The sequence below is a fragment of the Sceloporus occidentalis genome, unplaced genomic scaffold (genome assembly GCF_023333645.1).
Source record: "Sceloporus occidentalis isolate IW3139 unplaced genomic scaffold, rSceOcc1.0.p SCAF_42, whole genome shotgun sequence".
NCBI classification, from domain to species: Eukaryota; Metazoa; Chordata; class Lepidosauria; order Squamata; family Phrynosomatidae; genus Sceloporus; species Sceloporus occidentalis.
In genome coordinates, this window is record NW_028317022.1 from 8470473 (window position 1) to 8487338 (window position 16866).

Sequence of the window (16866 nt, forward strand, 5' to 3'; positions counted from 1 at the left end):
CTCTCCTTCCAAAGCTCAAATTCCTTTCACAGTCTCCATCAATGGTGCAATAATCATCCCTACTCCACATACTCGCTGCCTGTGTTACTACTGACTCCAAAACCTCTTATGTGATACACCTCCACCTCCCTTTAAGTTGTGAGCTTGTTTGAGCAGAACCCTCCTCACCTTTTGTTTCTGTAAGTCCAGGTTATGTCCTGTTTACTCATTGTACATCGCTGAAGAATATGATGGCGCTATATAAATCCATAAATAATAATCATATTATTTTTTCTACTAATATTTGTTTTTTGGGTGTATTGATCCTTATTGTGCCCCGTTCTCTCCTTTTAGCACTGAAAGAATGCAGCCTGAAAATAATTTTCAAATTCAATAGACATGACATTTTTAACTCTATGAATATGTTTAAAGCTGTCTGCAATCCATATACTTTCCAGAAAAATGTGATGTTATATCTTACAATAGTGGTACAAGTTGTCACATCACTTAGATATATTCAAAATGAGCTTTACAAAAATAATTTGCCCCTGCTTTAGAATCTTTTGAATGCTATTTTTAAGCGTTGTAGGGTGCATAAAGCATGCTAAACTGCAATCTGTAGTTTTTAGTTAATATCACGTCCTAGCTGTCATGTAGCAAATTGCAGTCATTTTAATGTACATTCAAAATGTAATTTCACTCCATTTTCACCGGCTACGGCTGTGCTTGGATTCATCTCATGATTAATGGTGAAACAGGATCCTATACCAATGATTATGAAACGTTTTCACAGGAGAAGCGGGTGCCTCTGTGGTTGTATGTGCCTCTAGGCTGCCAATTTAATGCTAACCATGAGCTCTGAGTGACAGGACAGCCTCCTTGAGATAACGCTACTAACGTTTTGGTGGTTCTCTTAAACACTGCTGGCTGAAGGGTTTCGAGAGATGTGTAGTACCATTGACATGTCTTACCTTTCAGCTACGGCATAAAGTGTTTAGGAAACCAGCCACAGAAGGGAATATTTAGGTATGATAAATAATCCTAGAAGCGGTAGAGCAAAGTACTCTTGCTTCGCTGCACCTGTCTTTCAGCCAACTCGTTTAGATACCTGGCTTCTCCATTTGGACGTCAACATTTAGTGCATTATTTAGCATGAAACAATTAAATGCCGCCAAGTTACCTTCAAGTAGAGTCACATAAGCTTTTGTGACATCAGACAACTCTGAAAAGCTTATGTGACCATACATGTTTTCCTACAAAATTTCAGTCTTCACTTGAGTACTACTGTATCTATTTTTCCTATTACGTCAAGTAGAGAAATCCAGCATATATTGTCTGTCTTAGGAGAGACCTCTCTATCCTCTTCCCTTCTTTGATGTTTTTCTATTCTAGGAGCTCAAAAAAGTCTCATCAGTTGTGTTTTTTATTTTTTATTTTACCTTTTGTTTTTTTATTTCATGTACCATGGTTACGAACAAATGCCCTCAATACAGACAATAGGGACACTCCAAAAGAAAAGGAGAGTCAATTATTTTGGTATTACTCAGTCCACTGGTTTAGTATGTTACTGCCATAGTGCAAAATAGAGGCAGTCAATGTAACACTGACTACAGCTGGGAAAGCAGACCTCGGCACAATAATGTTTTTTGTACAGTATCTGTGAAATGTGTATGGTATTATTCCAGTGTAAAATAAGGGGGAAAAGAAAAAACAGAACTTCCTTTGTATTTTGTATACGCAAAACCGCACCGCACACGTATATACCTGAGAACTAAGGTATGTGTGGTATATGTGCAGAGACTTTTTATTAATAGTAAAAAAAATAATTAAATATCTAAATGGTTCAACTGATACTTTCAAAAATACTTGTTAGGTAGATGTTATTCCCTGACAAGCAGGTATGTATGTGTGATCAGATTGATCTTATTTGTGTTGCCCCCTTACCCAGTTACAGCTGCTACCTAGAATTGGAGGCGCACAGCCAGCCATGATGGCCAATTAGTTGTATTAAAAAAATCTCAGACCTTTAAAGCCATTTGTTAATTTCGGCAAGTACACTTTGCAAGCTATTTTGATAGGTCAGGTGCTACTGATTCCAGCTAAGAACCCATACATAATGATTCTTTCAAGCCAGAGGTATAGAGAATTCTATGGCGATGTAGTCTCCTACTGAGTCGAAGCCAGTTAAAAGCAATGACTTCTCAATCTGTAAAACCCTCTAGCGTTTAATGTCAAGTTTGCTGTTAGTGAACTTCTAGGATAACAGTGCTGTGGAAGATTTTGGATTAACCCATTGTGTAACAGGAATTTGTAAAACATCACTAAGCCGCAAACACACATAGATCTAGCCCTTGAACTGTTAAATTGGAAAACCTACTAAAAGCCCAGCAGCCGTGTATTTCGACTTTTAGTTAATGCACCTGAGTGCATGTAATTTTTGAAGATGTCATAGACGCAATGAAAAATTGAACTGGGATCGCTCCAATGTATTAACTATTTTGCAATGATATTAAACTTTTGGCAAAGCTGGATTGCTGCTCTGCGCGATTGTCTCATAATGGCATTGGATAACCTTGATATAACATTGTCACAAAAGGGAGAACCCGTTGTCCCCTTTTTTTAGCGAATTTACTTACAGTTGATATTTCACTCTGTACAAAAGCAGGAAGTCATGCAAGGAATCAAGGTGGCAAATTCTCAGCAAAGTGGCATTTTTTGTTATCATGCAGATTTTTTAAGCTATTTTTGCAAGTTTTTATTGTAAAATTCCATGCATCCCTGTTTATTGTCTACTGTTGAACTCCAATCCTCATCCAGACCAGTTGGCCTATCCATTTACTAAGTATTTGGTAGCTGTATCATTTTGGTTAGCAATTTCCTTTTTTCAAAAAATCTGTAAAATAAATCTAGACACCCATGAATATCCCATGAGACAGAATACCAGCAGGGTGCGATGAGAGTTCTTGTTATAAAAGTGTTGAGAGGGAGGCAGCTGTAACCCAGTTAGAAAAGAAAAAGCTGACAGACTCACTGGATACCGTTGAGAACTGACAAGGTGGTTGTTTTTTTCCCCATGTTTTCATCTGCAATTTATGCTTAATTGCCAGATTTGTATGCTGTTGTCTGGCACTATGTGTAACAGTGATGGATTTGGCAAGTCTCTGATCTTTTCCTCCCCGCTGACCATGTTACAGTGCGGTGACAGTCCCGAAAAGGGAGTGTTCTCTGTAGGAGCCTCATGAATATACACAACAATCCAGAATTATATGCGGGAAGCCTGGCATTCTTAGATTCTAGCTGATGTATTGTGTTCCATGATACCAACTGCTGAATCTTTGGGGAACTATTGAAGACAAATGGAGAATGATAGGGCATTAGAGTATGATTTTCTATTTCAAGATCTACTGCACAGATTTATTTTAACCAAAAAAGACATGAAAAGCCAAAGAAAGAATGAGACAAAATATGAATGAGTATATGAATGAATATTATTTTAGTAACCTGAGGAGCATTGCAAACAGTTTAAAAATTATTAGGTATGGATGATGTTACTGCATGCAAGAAATAGAGGAGACTTAAGTGTCTTTTAAGAATGTGTCCAGTTTTCCTTTTCCCCATCGACTAGACAGGACAGAGGTAAGGAGGACTTGTGCAACTTGTACTGAAACAGTATATCGGTTAAGTTGAAGATATATATGTCAGGGAAGGCAGAAGGCATCCAGGGCACAGGTCAGAGTTTGCAAATTCAATTGTAGAGAGAATATCCAAAATAGAAGCAAATGATCTGCCCAGCTGAATTGAAATAGCTGTTGAATACCTACATATTATATTATAGTAATGAGATGTCTTAGGGAAAAATCACCTGATCTCGATCTTTTGCTTTTTTATGGTATAAAAATAATTTGACGTAATAAATATTCCTATAAACGTCAGCACCAATTAATATATTTTATTGGATATTGCTTTTAAGTAATATATCAGTTTTACTGAATTTGAGAAAAATGACAGACTCATTTTCCAATATCGCTGAAAAGCATTTGGTAACACTAATTTATTGTATGCACCCTTTGCACAGTACCCGTTCCTACAGTATTCCAGTAATAACAAAAGCCATAACATCTTCATTCAAGATTGATAAATGTTACTCTGTAAGTCTTGATAAATCAGAAACACTTTTTGTCACCTCAGCACTACTTTAACTGAGTTGCCGTTAGAAGATTAATTCTGCTGGTTTATGTATCAGTCAAGTATAATGCTTGTCACTTGTGAGCTGCTTGCTTGAGGACAGAAGTGTAAATAGGACAATAACTCATATGACACATATGCCTTATACTGGGGGATTTGAGACAAGAAGAGAATTACCTGAATTATTGAATTATCTATTTTGCTATTTCTTTGTACTTTATCTGAGCCTTCTATTTCTATGATTGCATCTTAATTTTGAAGAGAAGTATATACAATAAATATTCAGGTGTTTTACTGCTATTTTCAAATGTTTTTTGGTTTACAAACAAGCATACTACATAAAATAAGATTCCCAGGCTACTTCATTCCCCCCCCAATCAATATTTGAGCCCAATTATGCTTGCTGTCGGCAAGAAAACTCCCTGGCTCACATATCCAAGGCAGTGCTCATTCACATGGTATGGGCTACAGGATTGATGGCTGTGGGCTATGATGTTCTATGACTAGTTGCTCTGCTTTGTAAAGCTCCATACTGCTGGAGAGATCTATCACTTGGGGAGATTCTTGATGAATGAGAGAGTGGTTCCAATTGATCTCTGCATGCAGCTCATCCAGCACTTTCTTACAAACCTCATGTTTGGCCACAGACAGACCTGGTCTCTTGAGGAATTAGATTTAAAGCTCGAAAATTTGCATTTATTTACAAAAAAAAATGATTTGTTGGTGAGTTGAGATGATTAATCTCACCATTATGACTGCAGCCTACAGGGGGAACTAATCCTTTCTAGATGTTCTGAATAATCAACCATTCCAAGCTAAACTTTAAAGGAGACCTGTCACTTGCACAGCTTTTATTATAATTAATACTTTTATGAAAACCTGAATATAGGATGTACCTTTTGGTGGCATTTATATAATACATTGTTAAATGGATGAAATGTTATTTAATTTCATACATTTAATTATCTATAATGCAACTCCTTTTGCTGGAGGAACCCCCAGAGTTGGCCCTACATGATGTATATTGAAGTATCTAAATTTTCCCTCAACTCAGTAGGAACTAATTGTTCTGGAAAAAAAACAAACATCTTCTTACATGACTAAACTGGTCAATAAGACTACAGTTATTCACTAGCACTGAACATTTTTTTCTTTTTTATGTTCTTATTTTAGAAACAAAACCAGCATGCATATTTAACAATGTGGAGTATTATGATGGGGACATGTTCCGCATGGACGCATGCCGATTTTGTCGATGTCAAGGAGGTGTGTCCATCTGCTTCTTAGCACAGTGCGGAGAGTTGCACTGTGACCGCTACTATGTTCCAGAAGGAGAGTGCTGTCCTGTTTGCGAAGGTAATTTTATGTACAATATTAGAAAATTCTGTTTCTCTTTTCTGCACAGTTACTTTTTGGAGCAGAGAATATAACAGATTCTTTTAAGATTGAAAACTTATCTTTGTGACACACTAGTAGCATTGCACGGCAGTTATGGGGGCAGAAGGAAAAGGGAGTTATTTAGAGCAAATCTGTTGCTTTTTATTTTACAGTTCAATACATTTAATAAGTCTATGTAATGGTGTTTAATGCTATATATATATATATATATATACCGCATTTGCCCGAATATAGGCCGCACCTTTTCCCCCCACTTTAAGAGTTTAAAGTGGGGGTGCGGCCTATATTCGGGGTCTAGCGCAGGAATGCGCAATTCATATCACCCGACGCCCGGGACATGCAGTTCTGGGCGCCGGGCAGGCAGCAGGGTTAGGATACAGATCCCCCGCAGCGCTGCAGGGGACCTGCCGGCACGTCTGCTTGATGTGCTTTAACAATCTCATTTGCCATGAATTCCCACGGGGAAGTCTAGATGACCCAACTCAATCACAGTACAATGAGGTAAACCAGGTTCAGTGCCCAAGCCAAGGGTCAAAATCCAAATAACATCCAAATAATACAGCAATTCTCATGATACAAACAAGGCCATGAACAAAATACTCACATAGCACAGAGCTAGGAGAATACCCAGGTATTATAAGCCCTTGGCTGCCATACCCAGCCACAGGTGATGTAGAAGTAGACAGGTATAATATGTCCATGGGAGGCCTGTAACCCAAAAAGCCAGCTGGTGACCTATTAATAGGTGGACTAACTACCACAGGCAGGGTGGCTGGCTCAAACCCCCTGACAGGGTTTTTGTGACTGATTCAATTTAATGAAAAATCATTATAAATCACTCACATGTTTATGTCTCTCCTCTATATACTAACTCATGCTTTTTCAACTGTGTCCGTAGAAAAAACATCTATTTTGCCAATTTTTAATGGTAAGAGCTGCTTACGGTTCAGAAGGTTGGGAAAGGTGCCAGATCGTCATCAAAACCAGCCAAAAAAGGGGTTTTTTTTTTACCAGTGTAAAACTGTATGGAAATACCGAACAGACGGGTCCAGTAATTGACATGCGGATTCCAGGGCACAAGGGACTCTGAATTGTCTTCATGACTCGTTCACCTTGAATATGTGTTTGTAGTGTGCATATCTGTCTGATTGCATACATGCTCACTTCCATCCCATAGCTGGAGATGCCACACATCTGTCTCAAACATCTGCTTACAGCATCTGACATAACTGGTGCCGTTTGCTGAGCCATTCATGCATTCAAACAGAAAAGTAATAGCCTTGTGTGGGGTCATTACACAGGGGGGTGAAGCCTGTTCTTCCCACACACTGCCAAATAATAGCATTTCTTTAACGGTTGATCTAAAGCTTGCAATATATTTTATTCCCAAGTAAAACAAACCCAGATAAAATCTATTTAGCAGGCCAATAAAACCGTACATTGCATGTCTGGGAAAGTAAAGGTGCAGAGAACCTGAGGTAAAACACAATTTTAGCTGTAACACAACTTTAAAGCATTCACAAAAAATAAATAGTATTACATGTGATCACTGTGTACTTGTAAAATGATGCCAACAATTTTGTTGCGATTCATAGAAACAGCTCAAACAGTGCGGAAATAACAGTAATAATCGGTAGTGTTAAAGGGGTTATTCTACAAAACGTTAATTGATCTCTTTAGCATATTAAACAAATAAATCTGGCAACAACATATCAGTGTCTTCTTTTGTGTCACATGATAAATTAGCATTCCAGTGGACGTAGGACAGAAAAGGAATTCAAGAAAGCTTGGGTTTTTGCATAAATCTATACGAAACAATTGATAATTGCAATAGTGAGCAAAATATGTGCAGACTAATGTGGGCCAATTAGTTCTTTCTGCTGTCATTACCTATACAGTATATCTTACTGTTTCCAGTGTTGCATTTAGATATAAAATGTTAAGTTCACTAGAGTTGGTGGAACAGCAGTTGTGTTTTTTTAAACTGTGTTCCCAATATTGATGAGTTTCTAGTTGTTTGTCGTAGACAAATTCTTCTTGAAGCCTCACCTCCGTAGAAGTCACTGAATGACTATGTCTAGTCCAGAGCTCCAGGAATCTGAGCATGCCTCTGCTTTTACATTGCCCCGGGTGGTTGCTGGTGATGTGAAGCCTGTTACACATACTGGGTTACCAACATCAATAATAATTACTATAGGGTATATCACTATAGTGGGAGTTTGCAGAATAATTGAACGTTCCAGCTGACTGCTATCACAGTAAATTATAACCCAGGCGAGCTTCTCCTGCAAGAAGGGCTGAGCTGGACACACTTAATACATATCCATATCAGAGAGTTAAGACGTTAAGCTATCCTCCACACTCCCCCCGTGAGAGAAATACTGTATAATAGCTTCCAATTAATGGAAAATAAATATTCCATTTAAATGAATTATCTTTAACAAATAAAACCTTGTGTTTTAGAATGTTAAAAATATGGATACACATGTGTAAGTCTCACACCTCCTATTGTATCTTTCGGCATCTGTCTCTCAGTATACTGTCAGAAAAGATTTCTGTCCTGTCATTGAGGACCAATTTAATGTTTAGGAGTTTCAATTTCCAAAAGGAAAATTTGCAAATGGCAGAAAATGGATCCTCTAATGAGCCGGTATTTCCAAATCCATTAGCATGGACATGAGACGTGCTTGAAAGAATATTTGACAAAATGGTATAGGCTAAAAGAGAAAAAGAAGAGTGTTATTTTTTCCTCTGAATCTTTCATTAAGTGATATCTTTAACCCCTTCGTGACAAAGGCTGATTTTACTTTTTGTACCCTTCGTGACAATGGCCGTTTTAACATTTCTGCGCTGCTCGTGTTTAGCTGTAATTTTCTTCTTTCCCGTTTACTGAACCCACACACATTAGATATTGTTTTTTTCAGGACAAGAAGGGCTTTCTTTAGATGACATTGTTTTGATTGTATCATATTATTTACTATTAAAAAAAGTATAAAATATGGTGAAAAATTTAGAAAAAAATGACTGTTTCTAACTTTTAGTTGAAAAATCTTTTACTCGTCTACAAAAGGTAATAAAAAAACCTGCTAAATAGATTCTACTATTTGTCCTGAGTTTAGAAATACCCAATGTTTTTATGTTTTTTTGCTTTTTTCTGCACGTTATGGAGCAATAAGTACAGGTAGCGTTTTGCTATTTCAAAGCCATTTTTTCCAAATCTGGTAATTCTTCCCCCCATGTGCCATTTCGGGTATCTTTGAACCCGGCCAATGCAATTTACCCCATCAAATCATATATTTTTGAAAACTAGACAGCCCAGGGTATTCCAAATGCTGGTATTTTAACCCTTTCCAAGCACGTATTCTACCATCAGCCTTTGACAAACTTTATGGTACTAATTTTTTTGCATTTGTTTTTTCACACACATTTTACTTTAGGTATGAATAAACAGGTTCTGGTATATGTCACTATCATAAAACACCCCAATATGTGTTTAGCAACATCTCCTGAGTACAGCGATACCTCACATGAATGATTTTGCCTGGCTGTTTGGGGGCAAAAGGGCCACATTTGGGGCATGCACATTTTTCAATGTTGAACTTTGGCATTTGGGGATCCACTGCCCATGCCCTATTTGGTACATCTTTGAGCCGGGCCATTTCAGTGTGCCCAATAAAGCCATATATTTTTGAAAACTAGACACCCCAGGGTATTTCAAATGCTAGTATTTTAACTCTTTCCATGCACCATATCTACCACCAGTCTTTGTCAAACTTTGTGGTAGTCATTTTTTTGCATTTGTTTTGTCACACACATTTTACTTCAGGTATGAATTAAAAATTTCTCGTATATGTCACTATCACAAAACACCCCAATATGTGTTCAGCAACATCTCCTGAGCGCAGTGATACCCCACATGAATGATTTTGCCTGGCTGTTCGGGGGCAAAAGGGCCACATTTGGGGCATGCACATTTTTCAATGTTGAACTTTTGGGGATCCACTTTTGGGGATCCACTGCCCATGTCCTATTTGGTACATCTTTGAGCCGGGCCATTTCAGTGTGCCCAACAAAACCATATATTTTTGAAAACTAGACACACCAGGGTATTTTAACTCTTTGCATGCACACATTTTACCACCAGCATTTTTTCAAAGTTTGCAGTAGTATTTTTGTGTGTGTATTTTTCCCACACACACCTACTTTATGTATGAATTTACAGCTCCTGGTGTATGCCGCTGTCACACGACACCCCAATATGTGTTCAGCAACATCTCCTGAGTACAGTGATACCCCACATGCATGGGTTTGTCATTTTGGGGGGGAGCTAAAAGGCCACATTTGGTACGTGTGCATTTTTCTAATTGGAAATTAGATGTGTGGCCATCCTTCCCCCCCGTGTTAATTGGGACCTTGTTGAACCCGGCCAATTCAATTTACCCCATCAAATCATACATTTTTTAAAAGTAGACACCCCATGGGCATTTAATATGCCAGTATTTTAACTCTTTCCATGCGAGAATTGTTTTAAGCTAATATGCTAATTTTAGGACTTGCTCACAAAAATATATTTTTTATATATATATATATTTTTTTTTGTCTTTTTTTTTAATTTTTTTAACATTTTTTTTCAACTTGAAGGTTCCCCTGATAGTGACATCAGTGGGAAATGATTTTTACATTTTACTGTTTTTTTACTATTTTTTTTCTAATTATTATTAATTTTATTTTATTTTTAATTAATTTTTTCTAATCACACTGTGATTAGAAAGCTGAGCTCCATTGACTTGCATGGTTGAATGCAGTACCTATATTCAACCTGCAAGTGGAGCCAGAGTTCTCTAGAGGGTCTGGAGACCGTCTAGCGAACTTTTTAGTCTTTATTGTTTTTTTTTCCCGGGCCGCCGCCATCGTGCTGATGGCGAAGATCACCGGCAGCTGCGGCTGTGACCGCTCTCCGTAGCGGTCACAGTCCATCCCCAGGTAAGTGTTTGGTGTCGCTGGATGCCTCCTGATCGAGGCATTCCAGCGACACCATTTAAGTTTAAATGCTTTTAAAACGGGCGTCCGCCGCCATACATGGCGGATGTTGACGCCCCGGGGAGGGGCCAGAGATGGCCCCTTTGTGCCGATAATGGCGTTGCTGAATGCTTCGAGGTCGAGGCATTACAGCAACGCCGTTTCGGTGCAGAAAGTGAAAATAGATCGCTTTCTGCACCCGTTTAAAGGCCGGTCCTGGCACGTCATTTGTCGTTATCGACTTGAATTTCCGTGACGTGCCCGGACCGGCAATTGTCATCAAGGGGTTAAAGAAACTTTTTTTTGTTTCAATAACCTATAAAATTTGAAATTATTAAAGAATCGTTTCTGGGAAGAGTTTGGGTGTGTTAGGAATGATCTTCCCATTGCTTTATTAAGTTATACGTGTCAGATGCAGCACAGTAGGTGGAGCAGCAGCTTTTAAAAGATCCGCAAACTAACCAGTGTACAATCTGTGAATCCGTGTCAAGTGAAACAGCTGATTAACACAACACTAGTATCGTATTTTCCGGCGTATAAGAGGACTGGGCGTATAAGACGACCCCCAACATTTCCAGTTAAAAGATAGAGTTTGGGCTATACTCGCCGTATAAGACTACCCCTCTACCCAGTATACAACAACCAGCCAATCACGGCAAGCGATGTACCTTACCGGTGATTGGCTGGTTGTTGTATACAAAGCTTGCTTGGATTGGGTGGGTCACCTCTCCCTAACATATGCCTGTCCACACACACATGTATAGACATACACTGCCCTCACACACCCCTTCTTTTACACACATATACACGTACACACCAGCTTACAAACACACATATACACATACACTGCCCTTACACACACCTGTCCATACACAGACATATACATACATACACTGCCCTTACACACACACATATATATATATATCTACACATACTAACATACGCCTGTCCATACATACGGTACACATTTATACACTGCCCTCACCACACACCCCTGCCTTTGCACACACACACACATATCCATATATATATATATATATACATACACACCAGCTTACAAACACACAAATACCTACACTGCTCTTACACACACCTGACCATACACATACACTGACCTTACACCCCTTTCTCCCCATCTCTTACCTTTCTCATCTTCTATCTTCCATCCAGTTGTGGGAGCGTGAGGTCTGTCATTTCAGACCTCTGCTTTACTGCTCCCTCATCACTAAGCGCCGGCAATTGATGCCGAGCGCCGGGATATGACGTCATCCCCACGCTCGGCATCAATAGCCGGTGCATAGTGATTAGGGAGCACGGAAGCCGAGGTCTGAAGTTCCAGACCTCGAGCTCCCTAATGTTGGGCTAGTTAGAGGGAGGTCGTGATCTCCCCAACCAGCCCTGCTCATCGGGCGCCTGCTGATCAGGGCTAGCTGGGGAGATCACGATCTTGCTCCTACCTCGGCGCGGCCCTGAAGACCGGCCCAGGGGAGGCGGCTTCTCCGCTCGCACCTCCCCTAGAGATTCGTGGCTTCGTGGAGAATCGTGATTCTCCGGCTCGGTAAGTTTCAGTACCCGGCGTATAAGACGACCCCCGACTTTTGAGAAGATTTTCACGGGTTAAAAAGTCGTCTTATACGCCGGAAAATACGGTATATATGTTGCATATACATTTAAAGCTACAGTACATTCTACATACAAGCTATTGCACTTGCTTTCCCAGTAATATAAATTTTGTCTTTGTTTCTCTGCTTTAAAAAGTAAGATGCTACTATAAGTCTTATTTATTAACAGGAAGAAAACGTAAAATTTGGATGGGCAGCATAATTGAATTTTCACAGAATTCTTCAAGATAATTTACTGGAGAATGCCAATACAGTGCTAGTATTTGGGGTATTTAGCGGTTAATCAATATATAGAGGACTATTCTGCCACTGCTAATTGGGACTGATTTTAGAACTTGCTGATTAATGATTCTGTTGTTCAGATTTGTTTTACACAGTCTTTCTGAGCAAAGACCATTTTGTTGTGGTCCTGGTTTTTATAGGTGAAATATATCTAATTATTATATTATATACAATTAGCAATGTAGATACTTTGTTACTGCTATTTAAAATGGGTCATGTTTTTCTGTGTTGGGAAATAATACAAATCAATAAGAAAAGCTACTGTTCTGTCTCACAGATCCGGTATACCCTGTGCGTGATCCAGCCGGTTGTTATGCTAATGGACAGATAAGAAGCCATGGTGACCGCTGGAGAGAAGATGACTGCACCTTCTGCCAGTGCATTAACGGGGAGCCACACTGTGTCGCCACTGCATGTGGGCAAAGTTGCTTGAAGCCGGTTAAGGTTCCAGGAGAATGCTGCCCTGTGTGCGAAGGTATGAATATGATTTCAGTTGGTGTTGTTTCTCCCCAAACTTCATATCACTCTTCTTGGACTAATAGTAGATAAACTCTATAACCTTTAAATCCATTTTGGAACGTCTCTTAGAGTGCACATTCCTATAACAGCAATTTATCTTTAGGATTAGTGAATTGTAAACACCTAAAGTACTTTTTTTAAGGCAAACTGGTGCCTGAAAAGAATGTTTTTAGTCAGCATATGATATTGTAGAACACCCATAAAATGGGAGAAGCTGGACATGAAGTTGTGGTATGACATCGTGGAGTCAGTCACCATAGTAAGTGCCCCTACTATGATTCCATTCATGTGTATGGAGATTCTTTGACTTTGCCCTTGTGTCCTATGCTTGCCTTCTTCTGCAAGGTGTCCCACTTCTTTGAGTACCCAACGAAACCCTGCGAAAATCATCTGTGCACAATGTCATAACTTTGCTTATGTGTATAAATTGTGCATACAACAAAGCAAGGAATCAACGCACACCCAGCAGATATATACTACAAATTCTATTGAATGTGTTGCTACCACAATGTGGAACTGCAGCTGGCGCACATATGTCCCACATCACCCATACTGAAAGTCTTTGGGTACATAAAACACAGAGAAAGTGTAAATGTGTTATTTTAAATACCTACAACCATTTGGACATTTTAAGGCATATTAACACATTTTCCTAACTGTATTGCTAGATGAAAAACCCCCTCTCAGTTCTAAATTGCACACTAACAAATTTCAATGAAACTGTTTGAAACACAAAAAAACACAAAATAATCTCTTCATATAATCCACACTGAATGCAGTTCTTCATTCTGCTTAGCACAGCATGATCGTTTTGTAAAGTTGTGTGTTAATGCTAACAAATTTCCAAAAACTCCCACTAAATGTGAGTGACAGTATACTTGGCATGTTTTACCAAAGGTAGACTCTACTTTGCCGCAATCAAGCAAGAAGTGACATTTTAATTGCTGATAAAGGCATGCAGAAGATTAGCCTCATAATACGGTAATTAGGACTCTAAACATATTAGAGAGGGTCAGAGGCCAGTTTAACATCAAGCAACCCCCTTTGTAGGACCAGTGTTCACGTACACGTACGCCGCGAGTGGAAAGTATTCAGTCCGTGCCGCTATTATTGCCATGCCTTTCAAAACAAGAGATTGACAGCTGGGAGAGGAGAAAGCCTCCTGTTTAACCGTAAGCGATGAATACTTTAACGCAGTGTGAAATCACCGACTGACCCTTGACCTGTGCTACTTCTCTTAGACACCATAGGCGAAATCCAAAAGCTCAGCTGTACTACTCAGAGATCGTTATTACGGTTGATTGAAAGATATAATTTGAAACATTAGTCATTCCACTTGAAAAATTAACTAGACGTCTGAAAAGATTATACGCATTGTTCAACTCACCTGGACAATCCATGTTAGCCTAATCTGTACTATTGAAACCTTTAAGCATCTGATTAGAAATGCATTTTACAAAGAACTTTTAACAAGATCATATCACTGTGTTCTTAGACATAAGTAACATGGGGATACAGTATAGATACCAGAGTCTCTGCAGGAGATATATTTGAAATAAGTTTTATTCATTGTTTCTGAAATATAAGGTTCTTACTAAGAAACATAGGGAAATAAGAGGATGTTTGAAATCGCATTGTCTTTGAGGACGTGATATGCGTTAAGGTACAGTTCTTATCAAAAGAAGATGAAGAGGTACTTTATTCTGTAAAAGATTAATCTTTTTTTTTTTTTGTGAACCAATAATATTCTAGGGAAAAGTTGAATTTTATACATGTCGGCATTTTGTATAATGATACAGATTGCAAGCTTTAAACATCCTTTCTTCTATATGTAATAAGCAGTTAGAACATGGCATCAAAATATGTACAAACATAACCCAACATTACATCATACTAAAGCTAAGTGAGGTATTGCAGTGTGTTTGTTTAGCGGTGCCCTAGGCCTAATCAAGGGTGTGTGCCCCATTTTTACCACACCCTTACCAGCCTATTGTCCAGACACCTTTTGTAATTATTATTAACACATACATATTTGAGGTTATCATGCTTGGCTCTCGCCTGCTTCATTTACGCCCTCGCAAGCTCACAGTTCTGAGTGTTTCATCTTACCGCCCTAAAAATAAACGAGACATGCACTCTTTCATTCCTCATGAAGATTTATTATAATCCTTTCACAATGATTTATACAGTGTACTCAAAGCCCATACAAGATCTGAAGATCTTTAATCTGACCACACCAATTCCCTGCACTAAAGGCACAACAATGTCACATGATGTAGCCTTCAAGGAGTCATCAGCATCACTATAGGAAGCATGAGCAAAGGGTCCGCATGTAGACAACCCTCTAACTCCAAGAGTGAGATATCAATGAGGATTTTTCTCCTCCTTTATTGTACAAGTGGGCAGAAAACTTCTATGACAAGCTGGGAAACATTAGCAGGTATAGGTCAAGGTTATAAACCTGTCTTTTCTGAAGACACTTAATAGTCTAAATGCGGGATGGTCAGAGCGTGTACCGTGTTTAAAAATCCTGTCTAGAGAGATACCATCCATATCTCATATGGATGAGATATAGAAGAAGCCTAAATATTTGTTTGGTTCTCTTGTGGTAAGGAAAATGGGATACCAGTAGTTACAGTATTTTTTTCAGGATTTCCCTTGTCAGAATCATCTGTTCTTCAGCCATCAACAGAAGTACTCAGAATTGTAGCTCTCTGTTGTTGTGGGAATACATATGCCATAATCCTAGGCTACCATGTATACATGTAAATTCAAGATCATAGGTGATAAAGATTAGTTAAATATATGTAAGGCAGGATTTAGATGGCTTGAAGGAAATCTCTCATCATCTGAGGAAGTGGTTTGAGGAACAAGAATTAAATGACAGGAGATCTTGACTTGCATCCCAAGAGCTTATATATTAAGGAGCAATAACACCTGAAATATTGACACTTGGATATTTTGATGGACCCTTTCTGAGGAAGTTATGTAGGTTTTTATGTGCACATACCCCATTACACCTAATCATTTTTATATTAAAATAGCTGTATTGAGAGTGTATTTTCTGGCTCAAATGAATAGGCCCTTGGTGAAATAGAGCAGCTAGAATGGAATAGAAATAACCTAATTGTATCTCCAGATGCTTTCGTATTATAACCCCATGGTCATGATTAGACATTATTCAGAAACCAAGCTTCACGAGGATGAAAGGCTTTTGTGGCAGAAATAATACATTTTGTATCATTAGCCATGGATTTCATCTCTCTAATAGAATTCAGGAGATACAATTTAAATTCAATTTTTATTTACACATCTTTTCTCATCCTAGTATGTTTAGTCTACCCTCATTTTTAACCCTTTGCATGCCAGCAGGGTGAGTGGTTCATTGGGACTTTGTAATTTAATTTTTATACGTTATTTGCATTTGCAAATACTTGTTTTAGCAGCGGAAATCTCATTGTACTTGTGTAAATGAAATTATATGCACATGGCAATACACACACACACTTGAACCTTCTTACTTGGGTTCTAGGATTGGAGTCCTTGATTAAGCAAATTAAATATTTTTTTAATTGTAATGCTGACTTTCACGTGGATTGCATTGGCTTTTTTATAATAGTATTCCTTTTAGTACTGGGTCTCCTGGAGTAACAGCCGATGAACACCACTCTCCTCCCATGAGCTCTTTTGGCCACCCTTCAGGGGACGTAAGTAACATCACATACCTTACTGTATAACATAGTAGCCAGGAAAAATAAGCTCACATAGTACTGAGTGATCTGGTTCTGCTGTTAGGGAGAAACAGTTTTTATTTAGCCTATTTGATGTGATTTTATTAATTTATTATGGTCAAATCTAAATG

General features: G+C 38.6%; 1 protein-coding gene across 1 annotated transcript in view; it reads left to right on the forward strand.

Annotated features, from left to right (window-relative positions):
- The window catches only part of LOC149289955 (cysteine-rich motor neuron 1 protein-like), a 309795-nt gene that overhangs the window by 208895 nt on the left and 84034 nt on the right, over window positions 1-16866 (forward strand). Inside the window, exons 6-7 of the mRNA XM_089490169.1 lie at window positions 5338-5520; window positions 12763-12960. Of these exons, the coding sequence (XP_089346295.1) occupies window positions 5338-5520; window positions 12763-12960 (381 nt within the window). The remainder of the gene's footprint in view (window positions 1-5337; window positions 5521-12762; window positions 12961-16866) is intronic.